The 19,982-nt window shown below is 41.9% G+C and overlaps 1 protein-coding gene and 1 long non-coding RNA gene across 9 annotated transcripts in view; one reads left to right on the forward strand and one right to left on the reverse strand.

Moving 5' to 3' along the window:
* The window catches only part of WIZ (WIZ zinc finger), a 97,261-nt gene that overhangs the window by 52,724 nt on the left and 24,555 nt on the right, over positions 1 to 19,982 (forward strand). For 6 of the 8 annotated variants that reach the window (XM_061616547.1, XM_061616551.1, XM_061616552.1 and 3 more), the window contains exons 3-5: positions 11,965 to 12,025; positions 13,938 to 16,486; positions 16,723 to 17,088. In XM_061616547.1, the coding sequence (XP_061472531.1) occupies positions 11,965 to 12,025; positions 13,938 to 16,486; positions 16,723 to 17,088 (2,976 nt within the window). Of the gene's footprint in view, positions 1 to 11,964; positions 12,026 to 13,937; positions 16,487 to 16,722; positions 17,089 to 19,982 lie in introns of those variants that run through there. The other 2 variants (XM_061616548.1, XM_061616553.1) reach the window with 2 other exon arrangements.
* LOC133380056 (uncharacterized) lies at positions 4,333 to 6,623 on the reverse strand. Its single transcript, XR_009761356.1, has 3 exons — positions 6,489 to 6,623; positions 5,627 to 5,702; positions 4,333 to 5,538 (listed from the first exon to the last, which is right to left on the reverse strand). It is a non-coding gene; the product is annotated as an uncharacterized LOC133380056 (long non-coding RNA).

Raw genomic sequence — 19,982 nt, forward strand, 5'->3', positions numbered from 1 at the left:
CCTCCATCTCTCATCACCTCAAATGCTTCCCCTCAAACACTGCAGTTGCTTCATTCTACTTCAGTAGTTCTCCCCAACTCCTATCCCCCACATGCAATTACAAGACAAAATGTCTAGATATGATATATCTGTGCCTTACAACAGTAGTCATGGAACCAAATAGAAGGGAAATGACCATTGATGTAATCCTGAGTGGTGTCCAGGATCTCATAAAAGATGTGCCATCAAAGTGCTTAAGAAAAGTGACCACCATCATGCTGTCAAATTCAACATGTATGTAAGTGGAAAGCTGGGCAGAAAATTAAAGACAGACACAATTTCTAAAGAGGAAACTTCTGAGATGAGGGGATTCATTTAAAAGGAAGTTGAATGGAGGAATCAGGAAGGTCCAAGACACTTTGAGGTTATTGAAGATCACTGTAATGGAAGTCTGGATAAAAGATACATATTGGAGATCAGGAAAAGGTTCAACAAATTTAAGAAGATGCCAGCATGGCCAGTGAACAAAGTCAAGAAAACTATGGAAAAAAAGTATAGTACTTTAATTTCAGAGGAGTTCTGCCACTCTTTATTTCCTTAGGCCATCCTACACAAGATGTTAGGAGATCCATGAACGTACAGGTACTATATGTTTTCCCTGCTGTTGCAAATAGAAAAACTGGAGGTGGGGGGAGTACAGATCAGGGAAATAGTGTGGGAGGAAAGAGTTAGCACCCTCAAGTGCTACAGTCTTGATCAGATCCACCGTCCCTTGCTTTTATCTTTGAAGTGTGTGGTGTGTGTGGGGGTGAGAAATGTGGGATATCTGATCACAGACTTCCTGAAGCCATGTGTAGTGTATCTCTTGAAGGTTGAGTGCTTCCTTACTTTTGCATAGGTTAGAAGAATCGTATCTCTCTAGTTTTAAACCAGTTCTGCTGGCTTTCTGTTCCTTTGTGGATATAATTTAAAGTGCTGGGGTTAGCCTGGTCTGAAGAACATACAGGTTATTTCAATGACCACTTACTCCCATACAGATCTGTTCTCAGTTGAAGGTAAATATGGTGAGGCCCGTGTACAAATACCCCCACTACTGAGATCAGGCAGGTAATGATTATGGATTGAGTTTTCCTAGTGGCGATATAGCATTCTCATTTTAAATGTGGACCTACCGTTTGGAATTCACTCCCTTTAAATATTAGACAGTATCTGTTGTCTTTTCAGTGCCTGCTGAAGGCCTTCTTTTTCAACAAGCCTTTTAAGTAGACACTTTATCCCAGTCTGCATCTCTGTTGGAGTTGTTTTTTAAGATGTTTTTAAAGATTTAAAAAAACATATTTTTAGTTGTTTTGTTTTTTAAAATGTTTTAAAGATATTTTATAGATGTATTTAGTGTTTTATTGCCTGTTTGGTGCCCTGGACTCCTTTTGGGAGGAAGGGCGGGATATAAATTTAATATATAAATTAATACCCTCACTAGGACTGCTACCTAAATCTAGGAGTTTGACATGCCAGATGAACATTGTTTTGTTCACCCCGGCCTTGTAATAGATTTTTATTGTCTGCTGCAGTGGAAGTTTTGATAAACTGCTGCTGTTCTAAATAGTGCTTATGTTTTTAAGTTCTTTTAATTTTAATGTTCTTTTTTAACTATTTTATTGTGTTTGGATTTTTTTTACATTTTAATTGTTTCGCTATTTATAATTGCAAGCTGCTTTGACAAGCCCCTTGAAGTGGTGGGTTAGGAATTACCTCTGAGTTTGGAATTGTACAACTGTCTGACAAAGGCTGAAATGTGCTTGCAAGCATGCTTTGACTGGTCACCTGAATAAAACAGTAGTGTTATGGTAAACCATTTGCCCCTTCAGCCTTAACTTAGGGATGGTTCAGTGCGCATATTCATTGCTGTGTGAAGCATCAGGTGTTGTCAGGTCAAACATCAGAGCTTTCTATCATCTCAGGTCAAACATCAGAGCTTTCTATCATCTCAGTGTTGTCTTAGTAGAGTGAATTCACACAATTAGCTGTGAGTGCACAAATGTCAAGTGACATACATGCATGTGTCAGCTACCCCTGTTAGGACTCCATTTTCTTACTTTCAGAATTTCATCAACACAAACACTTGTTTAAAATGAGTTTGTGCTGGTGACATGTCGTATTATATTTTGGAAGTGTATTCCAGTCCTCTGACCCCATTTTTGAGACTGTACTTTTCTAGGTTAACTATAATTGCTTATGCTGTTATTAGCTATATAAATATAGTATTTTTCACATTTCAAGTCATAGCACCATTTTCCTCTAATAAAATCTATTTTCCTTGCAGTATGTACTTGACTTTTCCTTGTGATTTAGGAAATAGATTTTTTTCAATATAAACTAAATCACTTGGAATGAATAGTATACTATCAGATGCACTTGAAGAAAGGCATTGCAGAAAAATATTCCTATAGAATTTATTAAAGCTTGGGGGGTGGGGGGAGAACAGTTGCCAAATGACTGGACTGAGTCCTAAATCTATCCTATCAACTTTTTTATATAAAAAAGAAAAGACAGATGCCATAGAGGCATTTTGTTATTATTAACAACAATAAGTGTAGCAGATTCCCTTAAAGAGGATCATGCTATGTGCCTAGCAAATGACAGATTAGGCCAAACTAGATGTGACAGTAGCAACTCTGTATGTTTAAACCTGAAACAGCCTTAGTCACATAGCAAGCAGTGGAATGGGGGATCCAATCTTAAAAGCAGAGAAGGAGCAAGCAGGTGAAGAAGCTATATCTTTTCCCCTGCTATGGCTTATTTTACTGCAGCCCCTTTCCCCATGCCCCTTTCTCTTAGTCAGGATAACTTCCGATATCTGAACCTCTGCTGGAAGAAACCTTCCCAAAGAGAGAGAGGGTTCAGGGACGTAAGCTCTGTTTGTTGGTGACATGGGGGAGGATTCAGCACTCTTTATCCATGCATTCCTTTATTGCTTTAAAATCCAGATTCTTCCATCCCTCTCTTTCTATGCCATTGGGCGTGTTCTGTGTTGAAGTATACAAAATTGTTGTCATCTTCTAGTTTGATCGTTTTAGGAGACTTCCAAAGTCCCTGTTAGGTTTGGATAGGATCTCTCCGGTATCAGCTGCTTTGATATTTTATAATGTGAGCAGTTTATAAATATTTTAAAGTAAAAAGCAAATCTTATGGAAGACAGACAATAAGGTAATCGGGTTATATGCCAACTCTTCTCTGCAATTAGCTAGTTGACATTTTATACAGCCTTTCCCAACCTTTGGGTCCCTAGATGTTGCTGGACTACAGTTCCCATAATTCCTGACCATTGGTCATGCTGGCTGGGACTGATGGGAGTTGTACTCCAGCAACATCTGTGGGCTCAAAGGTTGGGAAAGGCTGCAGCTTAGAATATATCTAAAGCATCACAGTTCATGGAAGAAAGTTCTATGTGTTTTCCATAGTCACTGGACTTCCATCCTGATCCTCAATGTGTCAGTGTGAAAGTTGATTTTAGTAATTTTCTTTTCAAATAATATGGCTAAGATTGAAGGCTAGGGCAGAGAGTACTCTCTGCCCTTTCCTCTCCCCCCCCCCTGTCAGAGTAGCACCAACGGCCACCATAGAGAACTTACATAAACTAGATATCTGTGTGCCGTTAAATGGGGTAATAAGTTTCTTATCTTTGCAGACTGTGTGGTCTTTGTGAAAAATCTGAAGGAAGATGTTAAATCAACTATAAAAAGGGATAAAGGAGTTGAACAATATATACTTCTAATAGGATAGATCATAATGTAAGTCTAAAGAAAATGAGCGAGATTGAAAAGTACAGCTCAGTCACACTGATGTGTAGTTAAACCACCTCAGATTTTGTGGTTACAAAACAAAAGTAAAATTTAAGGGAGCCAAATCAGCTACCCGTCTTTAAGAATAAGGTTGTGATGAAAATATTGAACTGTCTCACACTACCTTTGTATTATCTGGTTTGTAAGATCTTGATAACTTCCAGCTGCATAGTGAAAGCGGGGAATGAGAATCAGTTTTCTCTGAACAATTGGAATCAAATGAAATGAAAGCAGATTGTAGCAGTATGAGGTGAATGGACAAAGTCCAAAGCAACGCAAGCTGTCTTGCTTGGTTAGAGGAAGATAAACCTGGAATTGGATTGTTTGATGCCTTAGTGTCTTGGAAATACTATGAGGATTATATTTTTAGCCATCATGCCCTTGTTTTGCTGGAGCAGAGCTTCTCAGCTGGTGCTTGCACATGAGTTACACAAAGGTGATCCACCTCAGACAGGGCTTGTCTAGAGGGAGCCATGGCTGCGTGTCAGACTAAGGTTATGAATAGCTGAAGACTATGAACCTGATGTGAGCCTGGCAGTGTGACTTGTTACGTATCAGAGTAGACAAGTGGAGACGGCTTTAGCTATGCATGATAACTCTGTTTGTAAATTTATGGTGGAAGATACAGTAGATACTTTGTATTTTTGCATCATTTTTTAAACTAGATTATCTGTTCCTTCCTTGAATAATGTACCTAATAGTACTATTTAGATTATGAGGATGCTTTGCCAGTTTGAACCTGTGGCCATGGTTGAAGGGGAAATCTGGTGATTGCTGTGTGTTCAGCCTTTTCTAAAAACTCACGAGTTCCATTCTTGAATTTTCAAAGTTTGTTTTGGATTACCATAGAGGTTAAAATGTTAGCCAGCTAAGATCAAGACATTAAATTATCTCTTCTCATGCTGTTTCCAAGAAATGAGGTCTTGCAGCACAGAGTACAGTTTCATGCTCATCAGAAGGAAGATGAATCGCTCTGTTTTTCCTCTAAAGGAGATGGTTTCTAAATATAGAACATGCTGGAGCTCTCAGGAACAAAAGAATTCCTAAGATCCACCTCTGCCATTGTCCTCTATCTGTTTTTTTGCTGGTTTTTCTCTAAACGGCTCCCTATTTTTAATACTCTAATGTACCATTCTTTGTCACTTTTACAAAGATTGTTCTTTCCTCCCTACAAGTGAAACTGCCCTAGTCAATATCTGTTTTCTGGAAGAACAGGACCCTGCTGTTTGTCCACCAAGAGATCAATTTCATTTTTGCTGTCTTGCAAAACACTTAAAAAAAATATGAAGAACTTTTAGACAGGCAGTTCTCAAACTGCAGAGATGTTATCTCTTTGGTCTGAATTTTCATCAGCTTTGCAACAGAAATCCAGAGACACTGCATGTCTTGATTGGATATTGGTGTATAATAGATTCTTTCATTCTCTTTGTGAATCATGGACATGTTGAAGCAAAGGCTTTTGGAAAAGATACACTTTCATCCAAGTTACAGCATAGTTGTGTGTCTGGAAACATAGTCTAAAGGTGAAGGTAGATGTATCATATGCACATGTACTGCATTCATGACTAGCTTGGGGTTTCCCATAGGCATCTGGTTGGCAACTGTGAGAAGAGATAGGATTTTAGTCTGATCCAGCAGGGCTGTCTTCATGTTCTTCTAGAGTGGGAATGGCTTGGAAGAGCACTTGGTCTGTTCAGTTCAAACATACTTTCTTCTCCTGGGACAAGGTTTGGAAAAAAATCCGATTCAGAAGTTTTTCAAAATATTTCAGTTTAAATGTGGAAAATTCATCTCAGGATGCTTACTGGTTGTCTAGCACACACTTCCTCTCAATCCCCAGAATAGTTTTGCTGCTGGTTTTTAAAATCTTTGCATTCTGTTCTATAAGGAGAAGGGTAAACATATAAATCTATATGTGTAACTTAAAAAAAAAAAGAATAGCCCACAGGAAGTATGAATGGAGGTGCAAGGTTGATAGCTGAACCACCATTTGACTTGCTGTTATGTTTATAAAATGTCATATCTGTGTTCAACCTAGGATGGCATGAACAACTTTTCCTTTCCAGGTTCATTGTCAGTGAAAATTGCATTGAATCTTGCCTACAGCTGGTATAAAATATAAACCCTGCTTTTTCTTTTCTTCTATTTTATGTTTATTGCACTACAAATGTAATCAGTGCCTGACAGAACTGGGATATTCCATAGTCTCTGACACTGCAGGTTGTATTCAGCTGAGTCCTACACACAGAAGGCTCATTGAAATTAATGAATCTAAGCTAGTCATGTCTATTCACTTCAGTGAGTTTACTCTGAGTAGGACTAGCATTGAATATCACTCTGCATTTCCAATCCATGAAGGCATTCTGGTGTATGAAAAAATGTACAAAGGCAACAACCACAAAAAAGCACTGTGCAGATTCAAGCTCTTTTTCAGTTTAGACCTGTTACTTCTGCCCTGGTATCTTGCCATTGCTCCTCATTTTACAACCACATATTAAAAAGCTTTTTCTGTGGCAATATATGTCAGCAAGCTGCTAGTGTTCCTTTCTCCTGCCTGTACTTTCAGAATTGTAGAAATTATCTCATCAAATTCTATGGCCAAACTCCAACTCTTCCCCCCCCCCCCGAAAATAAATACCAGTGTCAAGCTTCCCTCAGAGGACTCACCCGAGGAGGAAGAGGAATGGGAGACCACAGACCCAGGAGAGGGGACAAGTACGGAGACAGCCCAAGACCCTTCACCAGACCAGAGACAAGCCCTGAGGAAGCCTGCCTGCCAGAATCAGGAAGCAACCAAGAGGCTGCCCCTTCCCCAGCAGAGAGAAGACACCAACAGGTGTTGCAGCAACGAAGGCAATCAGCGTGATTAAGGAGCAGGAGAGCTTGCAAGAACACAGGCTGATTGGAAGCACCTGGGCCAGCATGCAGAGTACAAAAGGCTGGAAGGAAAGGGAGACTCCTTGCTAGCGTCCAGCATCAAGCCTTGCTGCAGACATTACTCCAGCTTCCTGTTAAACCTGTGCCTTGAACCCTGGTCTGCCTGGTTGGATCTCTTGGTTTCTGAACATGGACGTGGAAGCTGATGCATCAGACAAAGCCATAGCAGCAGTACTGCTGCAGCCAGTAGACAAGGGACAGACTCTGCTCCCATGTGAGTTTCATTCCCAGAAACTCAACTTCTCAGAGAAAAACTATACTATTTGGGGAAAAGACTTGCTAGCAATCAAGGTGGCTTTCGAGATGTGGCGCCACCATCTAGAAGGGGCACGTCATCCGGTGCAAGTATGGACTGATCATCAGAACCTAGAGTACTTGCAGACTGCCTGATGGTTGAATCAGCGCCAGATCCGCTGGTCCCTTTTCTTTTCCGGGTTCAATTTCACCGTCTCCTACTTTCCTGGCTGTCAGAACAAACAAGCGGATGCGCTCTCCCACAAACCAGAGTACCAGACTGAGTCAAGTCAGGTTCCCCTGTGCCTCATCCTACGTCCAGAAAATTTTGCAGCCGCCCAGCAACCCCAGTCCCTACTGGACCGGGTGAGAGAACACCAGCAGAAGGACCCGTATGCGCGAAAGCACCTGCAAGCCCTTGCATCAGGAGCCCCAGCCACTGATAGTCCACTCTCGCTACACCATGGTGCCTTGTACCACCAGAACCAGTTATACGTGCCCCTGGGGGTCCTAAGAGAAGTGCTTCACCTGTGCCATGACAGCTAGCCAGCTGGGCACTTTGGGACCTACAAGACCCTCCACCTAGTGTTGCAGGAGTTCTGGTGGCCCCGAGTCTATGCGGATGTCAAGGACTACATAGCCACCTATGATACCTGCCAGCGGGCAAACGGCTGCCCCAGGAAGTCACCAGGGCCCCTGCTTCCACTCCCGACTCCCCCAGGACCCTGGCGGTTGGTCTTCTTGGATTTCATCACAGATTTGCCTACCTCCAGGGGAATGACTACTATCCTGGTAGTGGTAGACCTGTTTACTAAGATGGCCCACTTCCTCCCATGTACCAGAGTTCTCTCAGCTCCTGAGACCGCCCGGATGCTTCTTGCCCAGGTATTCCGTTTGCATGGCCTTCCAGGTCATCTAATATCGGACCAAGGAGTCCAGTTTACCTCCCAATTTTGGCAAGGCCTGTTTCAAACCCTAGAGGTCCAGCTCCATTTGTCCTTGGCCCATTATCCTCAAACGGATGGTCAGACGGTGGAGCAATACTTGTGATGCTATACCAGTTTCCAGCAGGATAATTGGGTGGATCTGCTGCCTCTGGCGGAATTTGCACTTGAGTGCTCAGCTGCAGCCTCCACCACCCCCCGTCAATGTTGATGGGGAGGAGGAGTTTGAAGTGTCCCAGATCCTGCCGGCTCCAGTACCTGATAGACTGGAAGGGGTATGGCCCGGACGAAAGATCTTGGGAAGATGCGTCTCAGGTACATGCCCCCTGTCTGGTCCGCCGGTTCCACCTTCATTACCCGGCCAAACCAGGGCTGGAGGGTCGGGGGAGGAGGACCCTGGGGTGGGGAATAGTGTCATGCCCCTCTCAGAGGACTCATCTGAGGAGGAAGAGCAATGGGAGACCGCAGACCCAGGAGAGGGGACAAGCACGGAGACAGTCCAGGACTCTTCACCAGATCAGAGACAAGCCCCTGAGGGAGCCTGCCTGCCAGAATCAGGAAGCAACCAGGAGGTTGCCCTTCCCCAGCAGAGAGAAGACACCAACGAAGACAATCAGTGTGATTAAGGAGCAGGAGAGCTCGCACGAACATAGGCTGATTGGAAGCACCTGGGTCAGCATGCAGAGTACAAAAGGCTGGAAGGAAAGGGAGACTCCTTGCTAGAGTCAATGTCAAGCCTTGCTGCAAACATTACTTCAGCTCTCCTGTTAAACCCGTGCCTTGAACCCTGGCCTGCCTGGTCGGATCTCTTGGTTTCTGGACATTTGGACTCCCTTAAGGACTTCTCTGCCTCTTCCTTCAGCCCTTCCCAAATGGTAAAACACACTGGCTGACCCCCTGGTTTCTCCTGCCTGGCAGATGTATGGTCTGACCTTATCTGTTCATTAGCTGCATGCCTCTGTGAACCCCTGCGTTTGACAACCAGCTTCAGAGCAGTTATCTTAGAACTGCAGGAGAGGTGGAAAAGGTTAAACTCCTCATCTGTGATCCTAATAATGCTCCCTCCAGTTGATGCTATTTTTTTTTTTTAAAACCATACACATTAAATGCAAAGATATATTCAGCATCATCTGTAGTTTGGCCCTTAGAATGTAACCCTTTGTATCCCAAGTCCTGTGTTATGAGATGGGTTCTGTTTCCAGTGGCATCTCCATTTTGTTTGAGTAACATCAAGGTATTGTCATATTCTGATGGTCAGCTGTGAGTTACACTGAAGCTCCACCATTTTGGTTCCAGTGGGTGTCTATTTATAAAAAATATTTGTATACCGCAATTTCATAAAAAATATCAAAGTGGTTTACAATAGCTATAGTGCAGTAAAAACCACACAAAAATTAAAACAGATTACCACCTGACTATTATAGAAAATAATTTTCTTAAGTACAGCACAAGCCTGGCGGCAAAGAAAAGCAAATGAAAGTTAATATAGAAAGTGCCTGCTGAATCTTTGTTATTAAGAGCTTTCACAGGAATGGACAAATAGCGCTTAAGGCTTGGTTTCGTGTTAATATCAAATGAGCCTCACCAACCCGGGGAACAACCAGTGACACCCCTACGGATCATCTTAGTGATTGAGCTGGGATGTAAGGGTTCGGGTGGTCCCTAAGTAGGGATGGGGTTCTCTGCCTAGTTCCGATCCCCTTGCATTCACATAGTCCATCGCTCAATCCCTATCCGCTGGTGTTTTTTGTTTTTGTTTCCACTTGCTTTTGCACTTACCAATTCGATCCACTGGGGGGGGGGTTGGCGGCAAAACTTTTTAAAGTAATTTTTAACATAATTTTTTTAACTTAAGCTGCTCATGGCTTTGCAAATTAATACAAGGACCTTGAAACTGGCTCGGTAGTAAATGGGCAGCCAGTGCAGATGTTTTAACAATGGTGCTGCAAGATGGCAGCTATATGGCAGCCACTTTCTCCACCAGCTGGAGCTTCCAGACCAGGCCTGAGGGTAGGCCCACATAGAACACATTGCTGTAATTAAGCCTCAAGGTATGCCGAGTTAACACATGCCAAGTTGGGTTCTTTAATGATATTAAAGCCACTTTTAATTAGCGGTCATCTCCTGTTATGCCTCTTCTTAAGCCATTTTACATGTATTCAGGTTATGGAAAGGTGAGGACTATTTGGGGCCATGGCTGTAGGTAATCGGTGGAGCATCTGCTTTGCATGCTAAATGTCCCAAGTTCAGTCCCCGGCATCTCCAGATAGGGCTGGGAGAGACTCCCTACCTGAAACCCTGGAAAGCTGCTGCCAGTCAGGGTAGACAATTCTGAGCTAAATGGACCAATGGTGTGACTCTGTATAAAGCACCTTTCCTGTATATCTACATACTATTGCTTCAGGAATGCAGTTTGCCACTGCATGCCATCTTGCTTGGAATTTTGTGGAATTAAGCCAAATGACTATGCACTTCAGCACTGAGCCCTAGAACTGTGTGTAGATTCTGACCAAACAAAGAATTTAATGGAAGCTTTGGCCAGATATTGGTGGCTGCTCACTTGTGCAAGGTAATAGAAGAGTGGTCCAGATCAATCCTGCATTCCACACAGAACTGGAAGTGCCATAGGGTGGACAAAGTATGAAGCATCCATTGGAGGCTAGCATGTCAAGATATATGAACATAATTTGTGTTTTAGCACAGCCTCACTGTTATCTGATATAAGCAGAGTTGTGGGTATTCTGTCTCTTCTTCCCCCCGCTTCCTATTTTTTGCACCAAAGCCACATTCTCTGGGTTTATTCCCAGAATAAATTACTGCATTAGTCTCTGGAATGCTAAGTTAAACCTAAGCAGTTTCTATTATGTGTAATTCTGTCTCCAAGAAAGCACTCTTTCAAAGAATTTGAAGAGAAACGTTTGTGAGGATCAGGGTTAAGGGAGAATGGTAGAAAGCCCACTAACAGCACAATCCTAATGACGTCTACTCAGATGTAAGTGCTATCTTACTCCCAGGTAAATGGGGTTATGAGTGCAGCCTCAGTTAGAGTGGAGATGAACCATCAGAAGGCATAAAGAAGCATTTGTCAAAAATCTGCTTTTGTGTTTAATTTGGCTCTGTATCCCCAATTCTGAAGGTAAATCTAACTCTCCCCCTTGCCTAAATTTGATGCAAAATCTGTTTAAAGAAAAATGTTTCAAATTAAGGAGTGTTTGTCTCCTGAAAATTTAAGTTCTGGTTTTTCTGATTTCATCCCCCCCCTCCATTACTACTTATAGATTGTGGAACATTTAGTCTTTCTTACTGGTCTGGAAGGTGATTGTGTGTTATCTGCCATATGTAAGGAAGACACAGCTATATGTACATACCATGTAACTTCTGAAATCACAGTATACAAGATAGCTTTCTTTCTGAGATCATAGATAAGGCAAATCACCAAGGTTATAGAGGTTGCCCATAATGTTGTATAAAGGCTAACTAGACAGTAAGTTAGTTCCATATGTGTCTCCTTAAGCGCAGATTTTTAAAAACACAAATTGCCAGTGTCAAGACCCTAGTGTGGGGAGGGGGGCTTTAACCTTTTGTCCTGTGCTGCGATCCTATATTGGATCAGACCCCCTGCACTGGAAATTTGCATGGGAAAAAACTCCCATTGCTTCAGTTCAAATTATCTTGCTTTGCACAGAAGTTGGTAAAATTCTAAGAAAGCCTAGCATTATGGGTTTTTTTTAAGTTATAGGATAGATTTCTGATAATGCTTCATTTCATATCTATCTTTTTTATTTTAAACTGCTTAACTGCTAGAATTATTATATATCAAATTGTTTCTGTTCAGGATTAAACGGTGTGGGTTAGAAATCCTATGCTAATCCAAAACCGCCCTGAGGAAGGGACAAAAGCTGCTTGGGTTTATATACTTTGAAACTTTTATAGATGTATAGCTATAAAATTATATGTTTGTAAATTACACTTGAATTCCCAGTATTCTGCACTGTCAGGCACATGATGTTCCTTTTTCTTTCTCACAGATCAGCCCAATCCTTCTCCTTGTGGTATTGTCTCCATCTCAACTCGCAGGAAGGAAGCCTGGTAAGTGTTGACATTTCTAGAGGAAGAATTGCAGTATTTGGCATTTTAATCTCTATAGGACAGTTCCCGGGTTTTTCATTTGCACTGCAACATCAAGCTTAGCATAAAACCATTCAATATAACATGTGTGCTCTCACCCATGTAATCCTTCCTGGAAAACGTTGAAGTGGGTCAAATCACATAAATTTGCTCTTCAAGTCATTTGATCCATTGATAGCACATATCCCCGCTACTTGATCATGGCTCCCAGGCCCATTCAATGCTGTGCAATGAAGGGTGGGATATAAATTCAACAAACAAATCTGAAAATAAAATCAGATAAATCAGTGAGAATTGCCAAGTAAAGATATATAGGATTGGGGTGTAAATTCAGTCTCTGCATTAGGCCATTATGTAGCATGAAGCTTCAACCATCAAATTTCTGCCATCCTATGCACTTGGCAAAGGATATGTGCTCATAACTGCTCAAGTTTACTTTCCCTTCCATCTGAGTTGGTCTTGGTCAAGGAACAGGTCTGATGTATTGCATTACGGCAGTCCAGTGAAGTGTGTTCGTTCATTGTAGACATGTCTGCTGTTCCTTCATCCCAAAAAGCAAATAATTCAAATGTAGCTTCTGCTGATAGAAATTAACATCTAATATGTGTGAGGAGTCTAAAATGAATGGGTACACAGATGCAATGGTATAAACCTATAGTAGCAAAAGTTGAAAAAGCTTCCAATGACAATGGAGGATCAGAAAATGGCTAGGAAGCAGGACAGCTTGAGGTAGAAACTACATGTTTCATTACGCACACATTTTAAAAGCATGGTGAGCACTGGTCATTTTCTTTTTTGAGAAAATGCAGAAGTGTGGAGTCCTAAGCTAGGTCAGGACTGTGTAGCATGGGGAGCAGGGGTTAGTCCTTCCTTCCCCATACCCCCAAAATCATGTTTACTGCAAGTAGTACTTTGGGGCAACAAATAACAGACGGGGCGGGGGCAATGGCTTTTGGTCAGGACCCTTACAGCATCTTTTTCTTAAAAAGAAACTGGCAAGTGATGAGCATGCTTAACATAACTTGTAGCTTGGTCTTCTGACTTTGGTTCAGAACAATCATGGCAAGTTTTGCACTTCTTTAATAAGGTAAACATGCAAATTAACAAGAAAATGTTACTAGTTTGAACTTGCTGTTACAGGTTGCTAGCTGGTTTTACATGAACGTGGTTCATGACCCATTAGCAAGTTCTACTGAGTTGCTTGGCAAAGTTAAGTCTGTTGCCAATGCTGGAAATGAAGTGAGTTGGCATCAAAAGAATGTTTCTTTCAGGCAATTGGACAAAAGTAGATAATGGGCTGCTTATGGAATCCATGAAGGGGCAATGGAAATGTAAACTTGAAGAAACGTTATCTAACTAGAAAGGGATATGTAGTTCAGTCTCTCCAAGCTATACAAAAAGTTTTAAAATGTCACAGGCCATGCCTTCAGACTCAAAATCTAAAGGACACAATGCAGAAAGAAAAAGGTATGGAAAAGGAAGAAGAGAATTCAGGGAATGCCAACACTTTCTAGTTACATAATGACCAGATAGAATGGCCACTGGGGTGACAGGTCTAGGAAAGGGGGAGCTAAACAGTTGATCCCAGCAGGCTGAGTCAATGGAGTGAGTGTTAGTGTTGTCTTGCCCTCTGCCAAGATGAATGATTCTTCTAGGAATGTTTTAGTTCTATTGATGGAACTGTGCAGGGAGATGTGAACAGGCATTTGAAATGTTCCAGGTTTCCATTCATCAGGGTTTAATTGAATACATGAATCCAACTGTGACTTGGAGCAATAGTGTCTCCATAGTTCATGATTAGAGATGTGCATCTTTTTAGAGCAACAATTCAGTACACGACCTTTAGCTAATATCTGTTGATTGTTCTTTTCAGCACCAAGGCAGAAGAACATTTAAAATTAAGGAAAGGCTGTTACAAAACAAAATCTAGGGGATCAGCAGATCAAAGAAGCGTGACTGCCTTGTGGGATTGCTCTACACAGGAGAGAATGGGTAGTGTCTCCAAAGAAGAAAGCACTTTAAAAAAACTCCCATGTTTGAAAGATTCAGCAAGCTCTAAGGCAGCAGCACGGAAAAATCCTTCTTATCCAAAGGAACCCACTTCTGCAATGGAAACCAACATTATAAAAACTGTGGAAATGAATACTGATGAGCTAGGAGAGCTCGAGCACTTAGACTCTGGCAAAGCAGCAGTAGAAACTTCACCACCACCTACTGGAGCACAGACTGTTAGTGGGGATGAAAGATACCATAGCAATGAACCAAAGCAGCTAGAAGCCTTCAGCAAAGAGCACTTAGAGAAAAGGCAAGAGCTGGAAAAAAAGGGCTTTCGGAGGTTTGACTGGCTTTCTGAGCACAATGAGGGGCTTAGGCCTCCCTACAGAAACATAAATAAGCCAGTGGATGTAGCAACAAACCTATCTGTTAGGGGACAGTCTGCACGAGAAGCTTCTTTGTTGGCTCTGCCGGTATTTAAAAAAATGCTAAATCCCCACTTAAGTAAAGCAAAGACTGTTGAGAGTGCACTTTCCCCCAGGAAGGGACAGGCAGCGGACTCTGATTTACCTGAAGTAAGTTCTGCTAACACTGCTGAGTGGGCATTACAGAAATCGGGGCACCAGACAGCCACGGACCTTTCTGTCCGCAAACATGCTTGGACTGTTAATGCCGGAGATGCTATGGAACGTATTCCTCTGCAGTCTGTGGAGTCTCCTTCCTGCAGTACCTATGATGAGACAAGGCCCTATATGTGCAATGTCCTGCTGGAGGAGCAGGGAAAAGATGATGTAGGCCAGGAAGAGGACCCAGCTGTGTACACATGCATTGAATGTAGCATCTATTTTAAGATGAAGGAACACTTGATGGATCATATGCTTCAGCATAACAGAGGACTTGGCCCGGATCAAGGCAAAGAAGGCATTGGAAGTCAGTATCAGTTGACCTGTAATGAATGTGGATGGGCTTTTGGGGACATTGGTTCTCTACAGCAGCACAGGAGACTCCATCAAGAGTCCAGAGAAAAAATCATTGAGGAAATTCAGAAGCTCAATGAATTCCCAGATGAAGGCCGTGATGCTAGGCTACAGTGCCCCAAATGTGTGTTTGGAACCAACTCCTCTAAGGTGTTTGTCCAGCACGCAAAGATGCATGTCAAGGAGAGGAAAGATCAACGTATGAAGAATGTGAACTTGTTTGGCAGTTCTGGTGGCAGTGAACCAAGGGACAGCTCAATACACAATGTATATAGACACTTCAGGCCAAATGATCATGTACCTCAAGTGGCACATGCACACAATAGCAACAAAAGTCTTAGCACTTGCATGCTTTGCAGCTTTCCAGCTCCAAATGAAAACATCTTAAAAGAACACATGAAATATGCCCATTCCCACTTATCCTGGAATGCAGAGTCTTTTGAATCAGATTTGAACCAGCCTGGAACTAGTAGGGATGCCTACAGCCCTAGCAGATCAGGACGACATTCAGAAACTGATTATTTGAGCAAAGCAGACAGACACTTTCTTCAGTCCCACTGTGAAACCATGCCCCACTATGAATCTCTCCATGGCTTTACAGCGGGCCACCAGAGACTTAATAAAAGCAATGGCACTAATAAAAAAGACATCCCTATGCCTGGGTTTCGGGCTAGGAAACGAGCTCCCTATAGCTCTTCACATAAGATCTTGGGGATGTCTACTCATACCTCAGCAAAATCTTATTCTCCATATGCCCTGAAGCAAATAAGGAATAAAAGCACAGCACTGCCACTTGAGACTGAGAAAGAGAATGCCAAAAGCCATCCAGGTGGGCTGGAGGAACTCCAGCACAAATGGTTACCCATGAATGATATTAGGAGCATGGAAGAAGAGTTCCCTTTAGCAACAGAAATAGAACTAGCAGAGAATAGATTCTTCAGGCATGTTGCGATTCCTCAATCTGCCGTGGACCTCAAAATGACTTTCAGGGGTATTTTGAAGGCAACAGATTATTCAATAGCGTCAGCAGGACAGCAACATCAGTTACGTCAGATGATCCCTATTGTTCTTGTTGAGGAGATTAATCTTTATCCCAGAAAGATGAAGCGACCTAACATGAAAATTCTCAAGAAAAAGATGTTGCCTACTTCTCAAGAGTTTGGAATGGATGAGTCCCTTCCCTTAGGTGTCTTCCTGTTAGATCCCTCTCTAGAAGGCTCTCTTGAGCTGGATGATCTTCTGGATGATGATTCGTCGATGCTGAAGAATGAGGAGAGGAAATGCCCGTACTGTCCTGACAGGTTCCACAATGGGATTGGACTAGCCAATCACGTGCGGGGCCACCTGAATAGGGTGGGTGTGAGCTACAATGTCCGTCACTTCATCTCTGCAGAAGAAGTGAAAGCTATTGAGCAAAAATTTTCCTTCCAAAAGAAGAAGAAAAAAGGTAGTATGTATTCAATTTATAATTTTTCCAATTTTTCTAATATTTTTCATTCCCTTGAAGATGGGTATGTATGTTCCTCTATTTTCTCTCTCAACAATAGATGTTACAGCATCCTTGCAATGTCTAGTTTTTATAGTATTGTGTTTTTTAATCATGTGATCTAGCACGGGTACTTTGGAAGTATTTATTGTCTGTTCTTTATGTTTTATTATGACACTGGTTATTATTCTCTTTCACAGTTGCAAACTTTGATCCAAGTACTTTCAGTTTAATGAGATGTGAGTTCTGTGGGGCTGGCTTTGACACACGTGCAGGATTATCCAGCCATGCCCGAGCCCACCTGAGGGATTTTGGGATCACTAACTGGGAGCTTACCATCTCACCAATTAACATCTTGAAGGAGCTACTGGCCAATTCATCGGAATACCCTATGCTTCAGTCTGCACTAGGAACAGATCCTTCATCTCCAAATCAGGAGAGGGAGATGCTTGGATTTGGGCCCTGCAAAAGCACGACCCCCATATCTGAATGCAGCATTTCACAATCCCCTTTCTCCCCATTCCCTCCTTCCTGGGGAGATGAGCCTATGCAGTCCTTCAGAGATGGTAAGCAGTTTTTAAATTTTACATGAATCCTGGAAACAGTACTAATATCTGTAAGTGTTCTGCCTCCTCAACTCTGCCTGATGGTAACCTTAATAGAACAACATGAAGGAAATGATGGTGCATGGTATGAACTATAGAGATAAATGTAGGATTCAGACATTTCCTAGGAACCCATTGAGAGGTGCCAGTGAAAGAATCTGTTCTGATGTCCATTTTTTCCTCCCCTTATTCTGGGTAGTGTCTAATTGAGAAGTCATGCAATGGCTCAAGCCTTTCCAGAAGTCATAGACTGGTCTAAGTTCTGCTTCAGGGAAGGCTTAAGGAGAAAAAGGAGGAAAGATATATGCATACATATTAATAAAAGAAAGTGTGGGAACCAAGAGAAGGAAACAAAAGTGGAAAAAGCTGAAACTGGTAGGGAGGGGGATGAGAAAAAATATTGAGTAGAACTGAGGGCAAAAGAGGAATAGAGTCAAATAAGAATGTGTAAAAAAGGGAGGGGGAGCGGAAAATAAGAATTATAAAGTGTCAAGGGAGAAGTTTACAAGTGAGAAAATTCTGTGGAAATTGGATGTGGTAACCCAGTCCAGACAGCAGTGCATATGTGTTTGGCAAAACCTTACTTCCTGACCTCCTAAGCAAATCACCAGATCAAATTTTTAAGCAGCCAGTGGTGACTTGGTGCCCAACGTTTTGCATCCCTGATAAAAAAAGTAGCTTGAAGACTGAAAGTGGTGATTAAATCTAAAATAAGTATGAAAGTGCATCATGGTGCTATAGCCCTGCCTAAATTCTGCTACATTTCAGGCCAGCACATTCTGACTTTGGTTACCTTGTTTATAACGGTGGCAGCTTAAGGTCTTAACAATAGATTTTTGTCCATAGAGTTGGCCTGCTCTGGGCATCGTCCTAAGTTTTTTCCACTGGAAAAAATACTTCTATGGGGCAGAAGTAGACTATAATCAGGAGAAATAACAAACATTGTTACTGATGTTACTTAGCTTTTTATCTATAAGCTGTTGATGCATACACAGTTCTGTAAAGGAGTAGGGTACTATCAATCTTCATCCCATTCCCATCATTTTGTACTATTTAGCATTTCACATTTATATAACTACCTGTATTTAACCATTTTCAGCTAGCAGCCTGAATTTCATTGGTTGGTTAGAGGAACTGATGGATACCATTACATACAGATGCACAGTGTTCAGCAAGAGACACATTTCTGATGCGTAATAGTAACTAAGGGAGAAACAAAAGATCTGAATACTTTCCCCATAGAGTTTGGAATGTATTTCTGATTCCAAAACTCAGTCCGTATAGGGCTTTTTGTCTGTTCATACATTGAACTGTTTCACTCTATTGCTGTCAGAACACCTTGCCTTTGAGTAGTTTAGTGGTTATGCACATTGTGTAGCTAATGTAAGAAGCTTTAGATTTAATTTAGATATGTATATATGTAATGTGCAGGCAAGTATGTGCAAGTCAAAATAATGTAATGCATGATATGCTGAAGCACATGGACCATTGCCTTTTGAGAGGTTTCAACTTTTTGCTAAGATGATGATGATGATTAAATTTATTGCCTGGCCTTCACCAAAAGGTCCTAGGGCGGGACACAACAATATAAAATACAATATTAAAAACAGTTTAAGACAAATTACATAATTAGTTGCTTCAGGGGTAATGGTTAACCCTACTCACATGAACCCTATATTCAGATGACAATACCTGCCAAATGTAATTTGTTCAACCTTATAAGACAGGGCTCCCCAATTGTTTTGGACCAGAGGGCAAAACACAAAATGGCATAACACATAAATGTGGCATAATACAAAATGGCTGTCATGGGGAGCATGGCATAGTACAAAATTAGAAAAGAGTCAGTGAATTTTCCCCATAATTCTATTTCCATACTAGAAAAGGTTTGACCTGTTGAATTTCTGCCTGCCTTACAGCTGTTGGGGAAAAATAAAAACCTGTTTTCCCCCAATTCCAAACCTAAAACAAAGCTGAAGGCTGCCAAACAACTCACTTATCAATCACAGCTCTGACGTCACTCATTGGCTAATAACACTGACAGGCCGGAGCAGCCAGCTTGGCTCATTTCACATAAATCACTTAGACGGTATCTGCACATTCTGCTCCATAGCTTCCTTTCTAGGAGGGATGGAGAGGCACTTTTTTTTTTAAATGAAAGCTCAGATTCTGGGCTGCCTACTGGGGGGACCACCAAAGGCCTTTGTGGGCACCATAGTGCCTGTAGGTGGCTAATTGGTGACCCGTTACAAGGCACCAATCTTCTGAGTCTTTTGGTGAGACCCCCACAGTTTATGCAGTGGGCCAATATGATATCTTTTAAAATGGACATAGGCACAATGTTTGAAGTTATCGATGTAGAAAAGTTATAAGAAACCTTTGGCCCTCCATATGCTGCTGAACGACAACTCCCATCATCCTTGGCCATTGGTCATGCTTTCTGAGACTTATGGGTGTTGTAGTTCAGCAACATCTGGAACACCAGACACCCTCTACACCTGCAGATGAACAGACTCTCTCTGGTAATAGAACAAGACCAATCTGTCAGTCATCTTGTCTATGCTATTTACTGTAGCCTAAAAAACAAGGTGCAAGTGTTTATTGCCAAACGGTGCCTTATGTTATTAACAAGCTGGTACGAGTCCTTCTATCTGTGGAATGTCCTACTGCAAGTGCAAGGTATGCTAAACAGCAAATTCAAAAGCCATTTTACAGGTATGGCTACATTGTGAAATTGTGATTGTCTCCAAGAATGGTATGCAAGCACATTATGCATATCTACCACTGCTAGTTAAGCAATTCTGGCTCTGTGAACTGCTTGGATGGAAACAATATATGTCACACCTGCTCTTTAG

Source organism: Rhineura floridana, chromosome 3 (assembly GCF_030035675.1).
Source record: "Rhineura floridana isolate rRhiFlo1 chromosome 3, rRhiFlo1.hap2, whole genome shotgun sequence".
Taxonomy (NCBI): domain Eukaryota; kingdom Metazoa; phylum Chordata; class Lepidosauria; order Squamata; family Rhineuridae; genus Rhineura; species Rhineura floridana.